Source organism: Eulemur rufifrons, chromosome 9, assembly GCF_041146395.1.
Source record: "Eulemur rufifrons isolate Redbay chromosome 9, OSU_ERuf_1, whole genome shotgun sequence".
In the NCBI taxonomy this organism is placed as follows: Eukaryota; Metazoa; Chordata; class Mammalia; order Primates; family Lemuridae; genus Eulemur; species Eulemur rufifrons.
The window spans coordinates 15533878-15551467 of NC_090991.1; the positions used below are offsets into that span (position 1 = coordinate 15533878).

Consider the following 17590-nt stretch of genomic DNA (forward strand, 5'->3'; position numbering starts at 1 on the left):
GAATTTTAAGCACTCAGCCAGATCAAGTCATTGCTCCATCAGTTTGTGACCCATAATATGGCAAATGTCTGACCCTCCGAGGACAGACGGCGTCCCACTACCCAACATGGGAGGTTGCCCCCGTCTGCAAGCTCCAGCCCCTTGGGCCCCTGCATACAACACACACTCCCAGGTGCTCTGAAGGCTCTGGGGAATTCATGAACCAGGGCTGGCCCATGTGACAAAAACGGCAAGTCCAGAGTCTGCTAGAGACATACTAGGGTGGGCCATGGGGGTGGGGAGAGGGTGGCTGAGAGCTCAGAGCAGCTTCCAAAATGCTAATGTCTCAGGAACAGAGAAAGAAGGAAGGAGGCATACAACAGCTGGCTCCGGGCAGTGAGCAATCCTGTCTGAAAATAAAACATTTTACAATCCACAACCGCGGCTCATTAAGAATGAATGGATCTACTGGTATAAATAGCACGCTGCGTTAAGAAGTCAGGAAACAGCATATGCGTTTGATGGAAAAACGACCGCCACGGGACAACTTATTAGCTCAGTCGGCTGTAGCTGTGCGCTAACAAGACAGGTCTCAGGTTCAAAGCTTGTTTGGGCCACGCGGCTTTCCCAATCTTGGGACACAGAACATATCCCCTGCCCAGCCCTCGTCCCAGCATGGGGACATCCCTCTGGAGACAGAGTGACAGCCCATAGTGAACTTCTCCCAGTTTCTGACCCACAGGATCCCCACTCTAATATCCCACCTCTGCCTGAATGCTCCCAGTGACAGGGAGCTCACTCCCCTGTCAGATACGTAACCCTCAGTTCTGTGGTTGGATGGCCATTGGAGGAAACATCAATGTCCCCCTGCCCTGCTCAAAGCGGCCCTAACTGGCCACGCCATGCATTATGTGTGACCATACGATGCAGGTAAAAAGGACGCTCTGAACAGAAATGAGTTGGGCTAACCGCTTCTTCTCCTGAACACGGACCTGCGGTCCTGACGGCGGGGTGGGCACGGGGACAGGTGCTGAGGCTGGAGGAGCACAAGCTGCAGGGCAGGTGGGGGAGGGGTGCAGAGCTTGCACAGGCAGAGCAGCTGGGCCGCGCCCTCCGTCTCCACGCTGCCTCCCCAGCCTTCATCTCCTGCCCTCGCTTCTAGAAGAACCTTCCCCAGTGGCCTTGCACCAACGCCCTAACTCAAGCCAGCCTCGGCGGTCTTTAATCCTGGCAACCGACATCCTCCGGCCACGTCGGAAAGGAAAAAGCCGGAGCATGTGGCGCTTTGGGCAAGAGCTTGACTCCACACCACGCGGACGAGGGAGGAGCGTGGGGCTGGAATTCAGAAGCTGGGGTCCCAGCCCTCGTGGCCGCAGCCCAGCAGCCTTATGTGACCTTGGGCAGACTTCCCCTCCGCATCCATCACGAAGAGTCAATTTCACCGTCTGTAGCTGCCCCATACGCCGTTCTGAGCATCAAATGAGATAATGACCGTGAGTCACGGAGTGCTCGGCTGCGGCGAGCGCAGTGACTCGGCTTCTCCAGGAGGCCGGCGGGGGGGATGGCGGTGGCGGGGGCAGGTGAGCAGGGGGTCATTTCAGAACGGCGGCCCCAGGTAAACATTTGTAGCCTGAGCTGACCCAGACTGCTCAACCCAAACAGACCCCCGGGGCTTGCTTTCACCGAACCACAAACAGGACCACAGCTCAAGATTTTAAAAAATTGTTTAAAATCTAGGGAACCAGTGAAGGGATAATGAAACTCCTATTTTTCGTAAAATTATCCAACTGGAACAAATCCAAAACCTTGAAGTACTTTTCTGGAACAGACCTTGAAGGGAACTGGCGTGTCGTCCTGTTCAAAGCCATCTGGGAAGCCCAGCTCGGCTTAAGTGAAGGATGCCGGCTGGGAGGCGGCAGGACTCCCACAGAGGCCCCGGGAGAGGAGGGACCTAGGCCCCGGGAGAGAAGGGACATGCATTCGCCTCACAACTGCCGGGAGCTGCCTGTGCCCTGGCCGGGGCTTTTGGTTTCTCTGCCGTCTGCAAGGGAACAGAGGCAAGGAGGAAATGGGTCCTTATGCCCCGTGAGCAGGTCTGTTTACAGTCTGGGGTGGAAGGCAAAGTGGAACCATCGCCCCAAACCTGGCCAGGCCACAGGGCAGTGACAAAGGCTTCCAACGATGGGCCCCTCCCCCCCGCCACCTGGCCCCAAGCTGCCACGGAGAGGTGAACGTGGCAAAGCCTTATGAACCCAGGGCCAGCCTCCTGGGAACCCAGCTCGCCGACTCCCTCCTGAGCAAAGGACACACATCATAAAAAGCCCTCTGCATGCTGTACGGACTCCAGACTCGGGGCTTCAGGCCCCGGTGTCAGGTGCTCAGCCACAGGTGAGAAAGGAGGGCAGACGCAAAGCCCACCCGGGGCAGCGTGCCTCCTGAGCACAGCACAGGAGGTCGGAGAAAGAAAGAAGTCACATCCTAGCAAGTATCCTCGGCACTGGAGCTAGAGAAGCACAACATTCTGAGAATAATTCCCACACATACAATGGATGCAGTCTCTCTGAAGTCTCTGGCTGTCCTAGGAAATCAGCTTTGCGACTGGTGTGGCGGGCACTGTGGGATGGATTATCCAGCACCAGCACCAGCCCCCTCCCCACTGCCTGCTTCCATCAGCTAAAGGCTGGCTTTTCCAGCCTTCCCTTTTATCTTTCTCCCTCTCTTTATAGTGATGGCTGGAGCTGCAGCAACCATCTTGTGACCATGAGCAGAAGAGCAAGAATTGAAACACGTCTATCCTGATATGGTTGAGCTGTTGAACTAAAACTGCAGTTGTCTTCCTCTAAGCTTCTTAGTCTATGAGAAAAAGATAAAATCTCTCATTACTCACATGTGCCAGATTAATATGGTGCCCTTCAACCCCTACCCCATCTCTCTCTGTGTGAATTCAGCTCAAAGGAAAGAAGTCTGCAGAAGAGGTGGGCCCAGCTCTAAAGGGATTATGAACCAAGAGCCCTCAGCACTGGTTCTACCACTTACACTTCATATTTCACAGGGGACCAAAAAGACCAGGCAGTGTGCAGAAGCTGACTTTACTTACTGCTGTCACAAACTTGGAGCGATGGTTTGCCAGGGAAAAGTAGGGCAGAGCACACATTCTGCCTGGATGCATCAGGTGGAAGGAAACCTCTGCCAGGGGCAGCCAGGTCAGACTTGGGGGCCAGTCACCAGGAGGGACTCAGGCCATGCTGTTCCCCACCCCCTCCTAGGGAAAGAACACATGTCCCGCTGTGGGCAAGCCTTCCTGGGGTCACCAGCCCAAAATCAACACCCCAGGTCCAGAGCAGGGAGAGAGCAGCAAACTCAGGTAGGCAGCCCACCTGTCCTGCAGGTGTGGCACGGTCACCAGCTCTCTTTGAGGTAACACAGGGAAAAGGAACCTTTCTAATCTTTCCCTAAGACTTTCATTGTGTTATTTTTAACATTTAGATCTTTATCTGCAATGTGCTTCTGGGTACACATAGAAGGGGGAGGAAATCTAATTACACCAGCTGCAGTTATTAAATAGATCTGTTATTTTCCCACTGAATTGGAAAACTACCTGTGTTTAGCTTCCATACATGCTTAGGTCTCTTCTCTCTCTATTCCGTTCCACTTGCCTATGTACTCTATAAATAAACAAATGTTCTATTTAGTGTGGTGCCAACACTACATTGTTTTTATTGATGATAGTAATTTTATAATACACTTTAGAATTTGGTCAGGCAATTCTTCCCACTACCCTTACTACTCTTAAAAAAGTAGGCTTTTGTGTTAAGCTAGTCTTTAACTTTTTTATTAGTTTTTTAAATTGAAATACAATTTATAAACTATAAAATTCACCCTTTGAAAGTATATAATTCAGTGGTTTTTAGTATACAGTTGTGGAACCATTATTACCATATAATTTTGGAACATTTTCATCCCCTCTGAAAGAAACCCTGTAGCCATAGCCGGCACTCCCCATCTCCCCCCACTCTCCCCAGCCCTTGACGACACTACTCTACTTTCTGTCTCTATGGATTTGCCTATTCTGGACATTCCATATAAATAGAATCATACAACACGTGGCCTTTTGTCTCTGGATTCTTTCACTTGGCATAATGTTTTCAAGGTTCATCCACATTACAGCAGGAATCTGATACTTCATTCTTTTTTATGGCTAAATAATAGTCCATTTTACGATTATGCCATATTTTGTTTATCCACTCATCAACTGATGGACATTTGGGTTGTTTCCGCTTTTCGGTTGTTGTGAATAATGCTGCTATGAACATCTGTGTCCTTATGAATGTTTAAAAATTATTTTGTCCATTTCCCCCTAGACACTCCACTGGAACTCTGATGGGAATTATAATACACTTATTAATTTGGAAGGGCCAAGATTCTTAGCTGCCTCTCTGTTCAGGTCTTTTTTTTTTTCCTTTGGTGTTATGGACTGAAAGTTTACCTGCGCCCCCCACCCCCACCGTTCATATGTTGAAGCCCTGACCCTCAGTGTGCCTGTATTTGGAGATGGGGGCTCTAATAAGTAATTAAGGTTAAATGAAGTCCTAAGGGTGAGGCCCTGATTCGATAGGATCAGTGTCCTTATAAGAAGAGATACCAGAGTGTGAGCACTCTCCCTCCCTCTCCCCCCTTCCCCTCCCCCTGTCCTCCCATGCAACCCAAGGGGAGGGCCCTCCCCAGACACCACCACTGTGGCACCTTAACCTTGGGCCTCCAGCCTCCAGAACTGTGAGACAATAACTTTCTGTTAAGCCACCCAATCTGTGGTATTTTGTTACAGCAGCCCAAGTAGACTAATACAGTGAAATACTACAATTTTCTTCATGTTGCTCCTATAATTTTCTTTTAAAATTTGTAAGTTTTTATTGCAATTATAGATGGATTTTCCCGCTTCCACTTCCAAGTAGCCAATAGAGAGTAAAGCTACTGATTTTTTGTAGACTTATCTTATGCCCCATCAGTTTCCAAATTTTCTCATTAATCCTAGTGGGTTGTTTCAGTAGAATCTCTTGAGTTTTCTTGGTCCACAATCACATCATCTACATATAAGAGAATTTCTTTTCTTTTTTTCCAATACTAACAGATCATTTTATTTTCTTGCCTTATTAAAAACTAAAAAATACTATTGAATGACAGTGGTGCTGGGGTATTCTTGACTTACATTTTGATGCTTTATCAGTTAATATGATATTTGCTATTAGATTTTTTTTTTGTTTTTTGGTAATTTTTACCATATTTAAGTAACTTCCTTTTACCCTCATATTACTTAACATTTTACTTAACATAAGTTTTTTAAAACTTTGGCATGAAGAAGACATTTCAAAGCAAGACAAGAAACCTAGAAACCATAAAGCAAAAAGACAGACATACTTGACTTCACAGAAATTAAAAGAAATTGATTTTGAATGGCCAAAGCTACTATTAATATAAGCAGAGACTAAAGTCATACAAAGTGCAAAGTCAAACAAGGAGAGAAATAGTTGCCACCCTTTAACATCCCTAACATAAAAGGAGCACCTACAACTCAATAAGACAAAATAAGCAACTTAATTAAAAATGAGCAATGGATTTGAACAGGCAATTTTTAAAAGAGGGAATTTAAATAATCAATAAATAATAAACACATGAATATATAAATTAAAACAATCAAATACCATTTTTCATCCAGTATATTGGCCAAAATTACCAATATCGATAATATTCACGGCCAGTGGGATGCAGGTGAGTGGGCAGTCTTGCTGAGGGAGTGTAAATGAGTAGAACGTTTTGGGAATACAGTTTGGCAACATCTATTGAAATTCAAAACACACGACCTGGCTTTTGGAAACCTACCCCACAGAAATAAAAGCACCAATATGTAGGGTTATCCATATAAAGGTATTTCAGTATTGCTTGCGGTGGTGAAAAGCTAGAAACAGTCTCAATATCCATCAATAGGTGAATAATTAAATCATAATACACTACACTATGGGATTTTATTCAGCCATTAAAATGAATAAGTAAAATCTATATCTATTGGCCTGGAGGGATGTCCATGATATTCTTTTAAGTGAAAAAAGCAACATGCAGAGTAATAGGTAAGAGCCTATTTTTGTTGTTAAAAGCAAAAAAAGAAAGCCTTTATCAAGTGTATGTTTGTAGGAACAGAGGGAAAAGGGTTTGGAGATGATGGGAAGTTGGAGAGATTTTTCTTTTTCATGCACTTTTGACTTAACTGCCCAAAGTATATCATATATTCTTATGTAATTAACAAAGAAAATTTAAAGGAGGAAGAAAAGGAACCCTCAGAAACAGCAATGTATTTCACTTGACTGCTCATGGCCTGTATCTACCGACGACCCTTCCTCTTCCAGCAGGGCTGAGAAGGAAAATGGGCTGGGCTGGGGTGGGAGGAGGAGAAGCTGGGAGCTGCAGGTGCATGAGCCCAAGAGCTGAGAGGGAGAGAGAAAAAGATGGGGTGGGGAGGAACGGAAGGAGGGAAAGAGAAAGAGAGAGAGAGAGAGAGAGAGAGATGGAGAGATGGAGGAATGAGGGTGGGGAAGAGGGTCAGGGAGAGTGAGCTGGTGGCATGATCAGCTCCGAGCCACTAAGGGGGATTTCAAGGCAGGAGGAGGATGCTGGTCCCGGGGGATCCTTGGAGGCATCGGCCAGGAGATCTGCTTCATGAGAGCAGGGTGGTTTTAACAGCCTCCACGTATCTCCTAGAGCTGCCCAGCAGACCCTTGACCCAGAGGCGCTCGCCAGCCCTAGTGAAAACCCTCCAAGGCCTTTCAAATATCCTAGAGTAGGTGGATCATTCATTCATTCATCTAATAAGCTTCTGTCCCGTGCCCCACCGCCCCTCCCGTGCTGAGAGACCTGCCCGCATGGAGCTTCCAGTGTGGTGAGGGGACCACGCCTCAATGCTGGTGGCTCTTTGTTTTCCCCGAGCTCAGCCTGGGCTGAACGTGGGCTGTGGGGGCTGCGCTTGCCAGACAGGCCCTGGCGTGGACCACAGCAACAGCCCCGCGCCCTGCCAGCTGCCTGGCACCAGGGCACCACGGATGGTGGGGCTGGGGGTGGGGGGTGCCACTCTGGGGGCTGGAAAAACACCAGTGGAGTCTCTAGTCGGCAGTGCCCTGGACAGGCCCAGTGACGTCCCTGCACCAATGACCAGTTGAGGGCCATCTTCTGCCAGGAGCCTGACGGCTATGAAGAGACCAGCCTGAGAAGGACAGGGACTGAGGTGGCAACCCCTGGCAGCTTGGGGGGCTTCCTAGAGGCAGGTACGGCCAAGCCCTTCCTGAAGGCTGCCACGGACTTCATCATGAGGCCACGTGGACCTCCAGGAAGCCATGGAAATGCTGGCAGGGGCTGGCCCCTGGAGGGCTCCTCCCCCCACCCTGCTTCTGTGGGACAGAACTTCTCCCCTCCCTCCTGCCTCCCAGGCAGCTCCTCCCCCGCCCAGCTCGCCTCCTCCCTGTGCCCCATGACCTTGGACTGCCCCAAGTTCAGTCTTGCCCACCCGCACCCACACATCCTGCTGCTCCCCCTCTTAGTGTGGGCGCAGATGCCTCCCGAGACCCCATAGCCACCCTGGCCACCAGCCCTCACTGTCCTGCTGTCTGTGGGCTGACACGTGTCACAGAAGTCCGGCCACCTGGATAATCGTAGGGCTGCAACATGCCTGGCACAGGGGGCCCGAGGGGGTTTGCAGCCGGGACCTGGGAGGGAGCACACACTCCCACGAGGAGCCTCCACGTTACTGGCCCGGCCTCAGCGCAAACTCTGCCAATCAGCATGCTGATCCCAAGCGTGCAGGGCCACTGGCCTCCTCGCCCATCTGTGTCCACGGTCGCGTCTCTTCCCTCAGTGTGAGGGGCACGGTGCACCCTGGCAGGGCTCAGCAGGAGACGGCCCCAGCCCTGAGCGTGGCAAAGGGCAAAGACGGAGGTGGCGGGGCCACAGCGCCCCTTGGGCCAGGGTCCACCCTCAGGGACTCCTTACCTGCCCTGTCTACACCTGCCATACGCCCCCTGTGCTCCCTACAAATGTGTGTATTGGCAATGATGTAGGGGGGTGGTGACTCGGGGGAGTTAGGCATGTAAACAGAGTCTGGTAGAATCAGCAAGGACAGGCTGCTGTGAAAAGGGCCAAGTGACGCCAAGGAGAAAACACCTGGGAAGAGATACCCGGCTGTTAATGCCAGCTCTGTCTGGAACGGTCGACTTGCAGGGGACTTTTATTTATTTAATTTTTTTTTTTAGACAGGGTCTCGCTCTGTGTCACCCAGGCTGGAGTGCAGTGGCGTCACCATAGCTCATAGCAGCCTCAAATGCCTGGGCTCAAGCGATCCTCCTGCCTCAGCCTCCCAAGTAGCCGGGACTACAGGCACATGCCACCACTCCTGGCTAATATTTTAATATTTTGTAGAGATGGGGTCTTGTTATACTGCCTCAAACTCCTGGCCTCAAACGATCCTCCCACGTCAGCCTCCCAAAGTGCTAGGAATACAGGTGTGAGCCACCTCGCCCGGCTGCGGGGGACTTTTACCTTCCAAAATGTATTGACAACCTTCAGATTTTTATAATAAATGTGCATTACTTTTGTAACAGGAAAGAAAAAGCTCAAATGATACAAAGACTGTCAGATGTCAGGTCATAATCCGGAGACAAAGATGCTGGGAAGCCCCTCGGGGGCCGCAGCCAGGTCTGCTCTCGCGGGTCCACCTCCCCCGAGATGAGCCATCGTCAGAACGGGCCCCCTCACCCCAGCGCCCCCCAGCTGCTGTCCTGTTTAGGACTCTGAGTCTTGGGCTGAAACGTGGGCACTTCAGGACAGAAGGACCCAGATCCCAGAGGCAGAGAGCCTGTTTGGGTCCCAGCTCTGCCACACGCCAGCGGAGTACGTCCCCCCTCTTCTCTGAGCCTCAGGACACCCATCTGTAAAGTGGAGCCATTCAATGCCTGCCCTGTCCACCTCCTGAGCCCACTGTGAGACCAGGAACTTTGCAAATAAAGCCATGAACATTAAAGCGTCGAGAAAGCTGTGGAGAGCGGCCGACGGCACCAGGAACCATCTTACTTTCCAGGTGGGGCGGGGCTCACTTTCTGAAGGTGGCCACCCGGGCCACACACAGCTCAGTGCAGCCACCACAAACACCACGGGGCACCGGCACAGAGTCACCTTGCTCATTAGGACCGGGGAAGCCAGGAGTCCTCCCCTACTGAGACGCAAGACAAGTGCCGGGAAGAGACGGTAACGGGCCTGCCTGGGAAAGACACATCTTTACACTTTGCAAAAAAACCTCCCCTGGCAGCACGTTTCTGCAAAGACCCGTAGTGCTGCTCACGGCATCCTTGCCCCCCAATTAGGGGTCGTTTGTGAAATGACCCCGGTGGACCCTCCCACCACGTCTCTGCACAGGGGGAACAACCTCCTGCTCCTGCTGGAGGTCCAAGCCACTCACCGGGGTGCAGGTGGGGGGCCGAGGGTGTAGCGTGGGACGGAGCACCAGGTGCCAGGATGAGCCACACAGGGGTGTGGCGGGGACTGGCCTCGTGCCTGTGCGCTGCCTGGCTAGCAGCCCAGACGCTAGAGGCCATCCCCCGGGGTGGCGGGCAGGTAGAGGGCAAAGGGGGGCTTACCTCTCCCTCGAGCCCACGTGTAGACGCGGCTGGTCTCGGTGCTTCTGGGCTCTTGCTCTGCCGGCTCCACGGGCAGGGGGCGGAAGTAGGGGTCCTCAGCCCGGCCAGAGGTCTTCAGGGGCAAGATATACTTGGGGAGCCCTTTGAAGAACCAGGCCCCCGACCTCTTCCAGACCTTGGGGGGAGACAGCTGCTTAGAGCCACAGGACACAGCGCGGCCCTCGCTGTGCTGTGCACCCGGCGGACCCAGCCTCCCCGAGTGTCCCTCCCTGGACAAGAGGGACGGGAGCGCTAAGGGCAGGGTGAGAGCGGGACGTCTGGCGCTGCCCTCCCTGGCTGATGGCCCAGGACTCAGGACAGCTGGGAGCTAAGTCCCACGAACTGTCCACACATACTTTAAGAGTCCCACGTTCTCTCGTTTCCCTCCTGCAGAGCAGGGATCTCAGTGGGTAACGCGCGTACAGCCCTCAGTACAGGCCTGGCACGCGGGACACGCTCGTGGAACTGCCTACCGTTGCCGCCTCTCTCACTGCCTGTATCCTCCACGACACTCAGAGTCCCGGAGATGCCCAGTCAAACCCCTGCCCACCCTCACCCTTTCCAGCCCCTGATGGAAAACTTCTAGTGCTAGAAGCCCAGGAGCCCCGAGGCACTGCAGAGTTTCTGCTGGCTCCGCCCGTGACAGTGACCTCCCCTGTGCCACCTCCCTGGGCTGAGGCCTGGAGCCGCCAGGATGGACCCTCTCAGCTGCCAGATACCTGTAGGTGCCTGTCCATTGCCCCCACCCCCAGCCACCAAACTCTCCTCAGCGCCCCGCCCAGACCCCCGGCTTCCCGAGGGTAACGTCCTTGGTTCCTCAGCTGCTCCAAGCCCCTCCCAGCCAGCCAGCCCCTCTCGCTCATGTTTGTCACTGTCTGTCAGGAGAGAGGCTCAGAAGTGGCCACAAAGCACCAGGCTCAGTCTGGCTGCCCCCAGGGCACAGCTACTGGCTTCTCCTCCCTCCTTCCTGTATCGGTTCTGTCCTCCTTAGGTCCCGGACCACCCGGAGCCCCTTTCGGCCCACACAGCCCCCCAGGGACTCTCAGAGCCAGAGGGGTCAGACGATGCCAGCCAGGTCCCAGGCAGGTGCAAAGCATCCCTTTGTCACTCTCCTGGGGAAGCAGTGAGAGGAGCCACCCTAAAGCTGGAGGAATGGGCACCCCTGAAGGCTGGGCAGACCCCTGGGAAGCTGAGGTGGCCCACTCTCACCCCAAATAGGACTGACAGGGCAAGAGACGCTTTAAGTCTGGAACATGCAGCCCCTTGGACTGAGAGGAGTCCCTCTGTGCTCCAGTTACCCCCCAGCATGGTCACCCAGGCTCTCCCCTCCTGCTTGTCCCTGCAGGTAAGGCAGAATCAACAACACCTTCTACATACTCGCTGTGTGACTTTGGGTGAGTTACTTAACCTCTCTGGGTCTGAGTTTCCTCATTTGTGAAGCGTGGTAACAATGCTCACCAGCAGAGCTGCTAAGGAAGTTAAAAGTGCTTAGCACAGCACGTAGCACCCAGAAGGTGCCCAAAAAATGCCACCTGCCTTCCTCTGGCCTGTCCCCTCCCCCAAGGCTCCAGGGCAGAGCAACAGAGGCTGGAGGAAGAGCCGGACTGGGCCACATCACAGTACTTGGAAGCTCTTTGAGGGCTTCTTGGATGAGACAATCTCTGCAGCAGGCACAGAAAGGACCCGAATCCCTGAGAGAGCCACCGATTAGAATTCAGAGCAGCGACCGAGATCAGGTCCCTAAATTTTTAATGGCTACTTCAAAAAACACCAAGTGCTCCATGATCTCTTTTCTGATGAAAGAAATACACTCAGGGTATTTAGCAAGGAGGGGTGGGAGTGTGTGAAGGAATGACGCCATCTTTTCAGAGAAGAGCAAGCCAAGGTTCCAAACAGACGTCCCGAGTTTGAATCCTGGGTCCATCACCCAGTAGCTGTGTGATTCGGACACGTCAACCTCCCTGACCCTCGGTTTCCTCCCCAGGAGGCAAACGCAGGAACAGCCCTCATCTCACAGGGTGGACGTGAGGATCAGACCCGAAAATGAATGCAGAGCCCCAAGGCCCAGTGCCGGGCACGGACCAGCTTCTCAACAGGTGAGATGCTCGTGGTCACCGCTGCCACCTTCATCTTCCGACCTGACAAACGTCAATAGCTTTACAACCAGGGGACCAATCCCCTACTCAAAAGTAAGAATTTAAAGTCAGAAGGCCAGAGTTGGCCTGATCTCTCTAAGACAGTGCTTCCCACTCCCCTGACGTCCTCTGTGCCACATTGATACTGTGGGATATTAATAGGGGCTAGGTAGCCAGGCACGGTGGCTCATGCCTGTAATCTCAGCACTTTGGGAGGCCGACGAGGGAGGATCACTTGAGGCCAGGAGTTCGAAACCAGCCTGGGCAGCATAGTAAGATCCCGTCTCTATCAAAAATTAAAAAATTAGCCTGGCACGGTAGCACACACCTGTAGTCCTAGCTACTCAGAAAGCTGAGGCAGGAGGATCACTTGATCCCAGGAGTTCGAGGCTGCAGTGAGCTATGACGATACCACTGCACTCTAGCCAGGGTGATGGAGTGAGACCCTGTCTCAAAAAAACAAAACAAAACAAAAAACCCCAGAGGCCAGGAAAAAAAGGGGGCGGGGATTCCCTGATCATATACACTTGGGAAACACTAGATTAAACCAAGCTCCATTACTGCAGGACTTCTCAGAGCCTTTAACGTGCTCATGTGCACAGGATTCTCTAATAGGACAAAAGAACACACGGTATTGCCTGGATGGAATCTGCCCAGATGGTTTTCCTAGAGAAACTCAACCCTAGTTATGGGTCTGCATAAACTCAGGGCTTAACTGTTCGGCACTTACTGCCCACTTGTTGAGTGACGTGTATCTATGTTCTGCAAGTAGACAACAGTCACCTCTTATGCTCCACAGTGCCAGGCTTGGGACTACCAAGTCCAGACCATGTTCCTGGCATGAATCCCTCCTCTCTCCCCCACAGTGACCCTGTGTGGAAGGGCTTCTGTGTGGTTCTTGAACAGATGGAATCTGTCTGGTGGCTTGAATGTGTCTCGGAGCCCCCTGTGGAACCCTTTCTGATCCTCCTGGATCCCTCCCACCATACAGATCTAGTTATACAAATTGGTGACGCACGCACGTGGTCTAAAATCCACAAAGCACAGAAGTGAAGAGTCCCCGCCCCATTCCCAGAAGCATCTGGCGATAACAGTGCTTTGAGGAAGCTCTGTTACTATCCCCACTTTCCAGGCAGGAAAACCGAGGACCCAGGAAGTTCAGCAACTCGCCCAGAGCCAGCGCGCCATCCTGCTGGCCTCACTCTCACTGAGCTGTGGCTGAGTTGGTGAACACATCCTCAGCGGGTCAGACGTCACCAGGGACTCCGAGTGTCCTACAGGCTGGAAGCCCAGAGGGGAAGGAAGCGCTGGACAAGAAGAAATAAACAGCAGCTGCCGAGGCCACCCTGACCCTGGAGAGCTGCTGCAGGGCTCCTTGGAACAGATGCCCAAGTCCAAGAAGCCACAGCAAGGCCACAGGGCTCCTGGGGTGCCGGAAGGGGCACACTTGGCTTCCTGCTGCTGAATGCAGGCCTGGGTACCCCTCAGTGCCAGTTCCCCATCCTGCGACGTGGGCTGGGCCTCAGGGGGACCAAAGGAAGCCAGCCCTTGAGAGCCATCTGTGAACGGTGGGGCGTGAATGGGCTTAGGACCCACGCCGTGCTGCCTCTCCCACCCTGCCACTGAAACCTCTGTCTTTTTTCCTCCGCTGGAAAATATACACACAGCATACAAAATTAGGGCCATAAAACAGTAGAACGAAGAAACCGCAGGTCGTGCGTGACGCTACTGCACGGGGAGAGCCCTGCCTAACACGGCGGCGTGACGGTGCTCACGTCCTTTCCGGGCCATACGCACAAGTTCGTCCTTGCTTTTGAAGACTGGGACAACGTAGATGCAGCCTGCTTTCCACCCCTCCTAACTACGGATCACAGCCGTCGCTCCATGCTAGTCATTGTCTCCATCATGTTTAATGGCTCCACAGTTTGAATTTATGAAACTTAATTAATGCAGTCCCCCACTGATGGACGTATCAATTGCTTCCCATTTTTCGCTCCCACAAGCAGCGCTGCAGCCATCATCTGGGTACATGCCCCAGCTGACAGCTGTCGGCTGTTGCCTTAGGAAATACGGGTTGAGTGTCCCGTATCCAACATGCTAGGGATCAGAAGTATCTTAGATTTCGGATTTTTTCAAATTTTGGAATGTTTGCCTTATACTTACTGGTTCAGCATCCCAAATCCAAAATGCTCCAACGAGTGTTTCCTTTCAGCGCCACGTCAGTTGCTCAGAAAGTTTCCAATTTTGGAGCATTTCAGATTTTGAGTTTTTCGATTAAGAATGTTCAAGCTGTATTCCACAGAGTGGAACCGCTGGGTCAAGAAATGTGTGTACGTTTAGATGATGGTATATTTGGTCAGACTGCCCTCGAGGAAGGAAAGTCGTATTCCAGCGTGGCACGTAAGTGTCTTCAGGGTAGGGACGTCCCGGTACCACCCAGGGTCTAGTCTGTGAACCCTGCTTGGGAGCAGTTCCCACGTGTTGGTGGGCGTGGGGGAGAGGCATCTGTCAGGTCCTGAAGTCACCAGAGTTAGGTGCCGCAGGAGGGACAAGGGAGTCTCCCTGCCACCCTAGGACATGCCTTTGGAGATGGGAAGGTACACCCTACCTCACACCCAGCCAGCCGAGGCCCTGTTTCATGGCAGCGGACAGTGCAACGTGGAGGGTGACTCAGCAACGTGACGGACCCTTCACTGTTGCACAGCTTTAGCGGAAGAGACTAAGAAACACCCCAGAGCTGCGTCCGAGGATGTCACGGGGCCAAGAACCTCGCCCGTGCTCAGTGAGTCCTCGTCCCACAGCCTCTGTGCTCCTCCTCTGTAGCACAGAACACAGGTCTAGCTCACAGATGTACAGGGTCCTTTTAAAAAATATTATTAAAAAAATTTTATTGTGTTAAAATATTCATAACATAAAATATGTCACCTTAACCATTTTTAAGTGTACAGTTCAGTAGTGTTAAGCACATTCACCTTGCGGTGCAACCAGTCTGCAGAACCCTTCGCACCTTGCAAAGCTGAAACTCTGTCCCCATTAAACAACAGCTCCCGCTTCCCCCAGCCCCTGGCGACCACCCTCCTACTTTCTGTCCCTGTGAATTCGGTACTTCGTGGACTCATACGGTATCTGCCCTTCTGTGGCTGGTCTCTTTCACTGAGCATAACGTCTTCAAGGTTCATTCATGTCGTGGCACGTATCAGAACTTCCTTTTTGAGGCTGAAAAGTATCCATTGTGTGGCTCTACCACATTCTGCCATCTGTCGATAGACACTGGGGTGCTTGCTCCTTTTGGCCACGCCTTTCATTTTCATCTGCCTCCCCCGCTAGGCTCCACCACCTAGGAGGGCGGGCCCTGGGTGCTGTTCACCCCTGTATCTCCAAGCCCCTGGCTCACGCCTGACATGTCGTAGGTGCTCAATAAACGCTGGCTGAATGACTGAGTTGGCAGCTGTGGGTCATTCACTGGAACCTGTCCTGACCCCCCGTCTGCCGCCTTCCTGGGAAGTGCCTGGGGGTTTCACCCAAGTTCGTGTAATTAATCGAGCGGACTTACTATTTCAGATTAAGACAGGGACAAAGAGAAGGCCCTCGCAGGGTGTGCCCAGGGAAGCTCCCTAGTGTGAGCCTCAGGGTGCAAGGCGTGGTGCTCCCAGCCCTTCCTCCCTGGCTGCCCTGCCTGCCTCCCCTGGCATGTCACAGCCACCAGTCATGCCTCAGCCTCCTGTCTCAACAATCCATCTCCCTGCCCCACCTCCACTCTAAAAATCACTGTCAGTAAAGTGATTTTGGAAGACAGGATAAAGAACACACAATCCAAAGGATCAGGTTGAATTGCATGAGACTGTCGGTATTCAACCTTTTTAGACCTATAAAAAATCCCATCAGCTTCACACAATTCACCCCGATGTTTATACTCAGTAGGGGCAATGACCCCCAGCTGCCAGGCTGTGCACCTCCTCAGGGTTCAAGGGGCAGGTCCGTGGCTCACCCAATGGACCCATCATTCCCTGTAAGTCCGCTGGGATGGGCCTTCTGGTCTGATTCTCTGCTGTTGTCTCTGCAGTCCAGGTGGCAGGTCTGATGGCTCACCCTGGCCACTCAGAGTGGCCGGCAAGCCTGGACAGCACAAGGAGCAGCAGTTCCTGAGTCCCCGCATTGGGGGATCAGAGCTCACAGATGTGTCACCTGGTGTGGGAGGCACACCCGTGTAGATGTGCATAAAACAGACTGTCAGTATTTTGGAAAATGCCTTCCACGTGGGAGAGCAGCCTGGGAGGCCAGGAGCGGGGACCCCAGCTGAGTGGCAAGCCCCTCCCCCCATGCCATGTACATCTGCAGACCTCCTCCTGCCTCCCTGCCCATCCCTGCTCTGCAAAATGCACGGCTTTAATCACGTGACTTCTGCCCTGCGCATCCAGGCCCATCACCCACTGCCTGGCATCCACACCTGGTCCCCTCCCTAAGAACAGCGGGAGGAACATCCCTCAGTGGGAATGATCCCCCACCCCACCCCAGGCCAGGCCCACAGGCTGAAAAACATTCCCTGGCTGGAGAAGCTGAGCGATTCTGCGAAGCCCCACTCTGCGCCCCACTCTGCGCCCCACGTGTGGTTTGCTGCGATAAGGCCAGCAAAGCAGCCAGCCTTGAAAATTCCATTTAACGAGAAAAGACCCGCAGGGCTGCCACGGCACTTGCAGGGGGCGTCCGGCAGCGTCGAATGCTCCCCGGGCAGGGCTGCTCTGTGCTCTGCTTCGAGGTTTTCATTGCAATTTCAGCTCACGGCCAATCTGACTGCAGATACTGATGGATATTAGCCAAGCTGTTCCCAGGGAATTTTAATTACCACGATAACAATTGCTAATCACTGGCATTTCCTAAGTGGTTGTGGTTGGAGAAGGTGGTAATTGTCCGGCCCTGTTGGAAAGTAGGGGAGGCCCAGCAGACCCACTGGGGAGGACAGAGAGGACCGCGAGGGGGAGGCTGAAGACCCCAGTCTCTGTCTGTTGCTCTGCCTCTTCCCTGTTACGCCCCCTCCCCATCCCCATGCAACTCAGAGAGTGCACCTGGTCTGAACTCAGGTAAGGTCTGCACTGGCTCAGGCGTCCAACCTCTCCACTCCTCACCCCACAGTCAGAGGAAGGGACAGTCTGTGGCCTTTGCACTGTTCCTTCCACCTGGAGTGTCCTTCATCCAAGTCTCCATCAGGCAGCTGTGCTTCCCCTGGAGACTTTCTGTGCGTGCCACCTCGTGCAGAATCAGGGGCCCCGGCAGTGCTCTCGGAGGCCGCGTGGCACCTCTGGTACAGCACGCCACGCCTGGGCTGGAGCTCGGGCGGTCTTCCCAACCAGGAAGCTGTGAGCTCGTCAAGGGCAGGGCTGTGCCTGAGCCATCCTGGAGTCCCAGGACGCAGTGAGGAGCCTGCAACATCACTTACTGGCCGAAAGACCACGAAAGAAGGCAAAGCAAAGGCACTGTGTCCAGGGGCCAGAATGTGGGACCTTTCTTGGGGGACTTCTGTCTGCCTAACAAGCTCCAGGCTGACCCAGTCTTGAAAAAGTCACGGGAAACGGCCTGTTACAGAGCAGTCCTCTCGTTCGTATGGTGGTTACTTTAAGGGTCTCTTCAAGGTCAACCCTCCCTGGCAGAGGAGAGGCAGCACACTCCTCCCTACCCCGTTACCTGAACACACACACACAAGACGCAGAGTGCGGGTGCCCCGGGAACCCCAACGGGCCAGCTGAACACCACAGCACGGCCAACGAGACC

General features: G+C 53.1%; 1 protein-coding gene across 1 annotated transcript in view; it reads right to left on the reverse strand.

Moving 5' to 3' along the window:
* Positions 1 to 17590, reverse strand: part of RPH3AL (rabphilin 3A like (without C2 domains)) — a 138685-nt gene that overhangs the window by 17421 nt on the left and 103674 nt on the right. Inside the window, 1 exon segment of the mRNA XM_069483503.1 lies at positions 9651 to 9825. Coding sequence (XP_069339604.1) covers positions 9651 to 9825 — 175 coding nt within the window.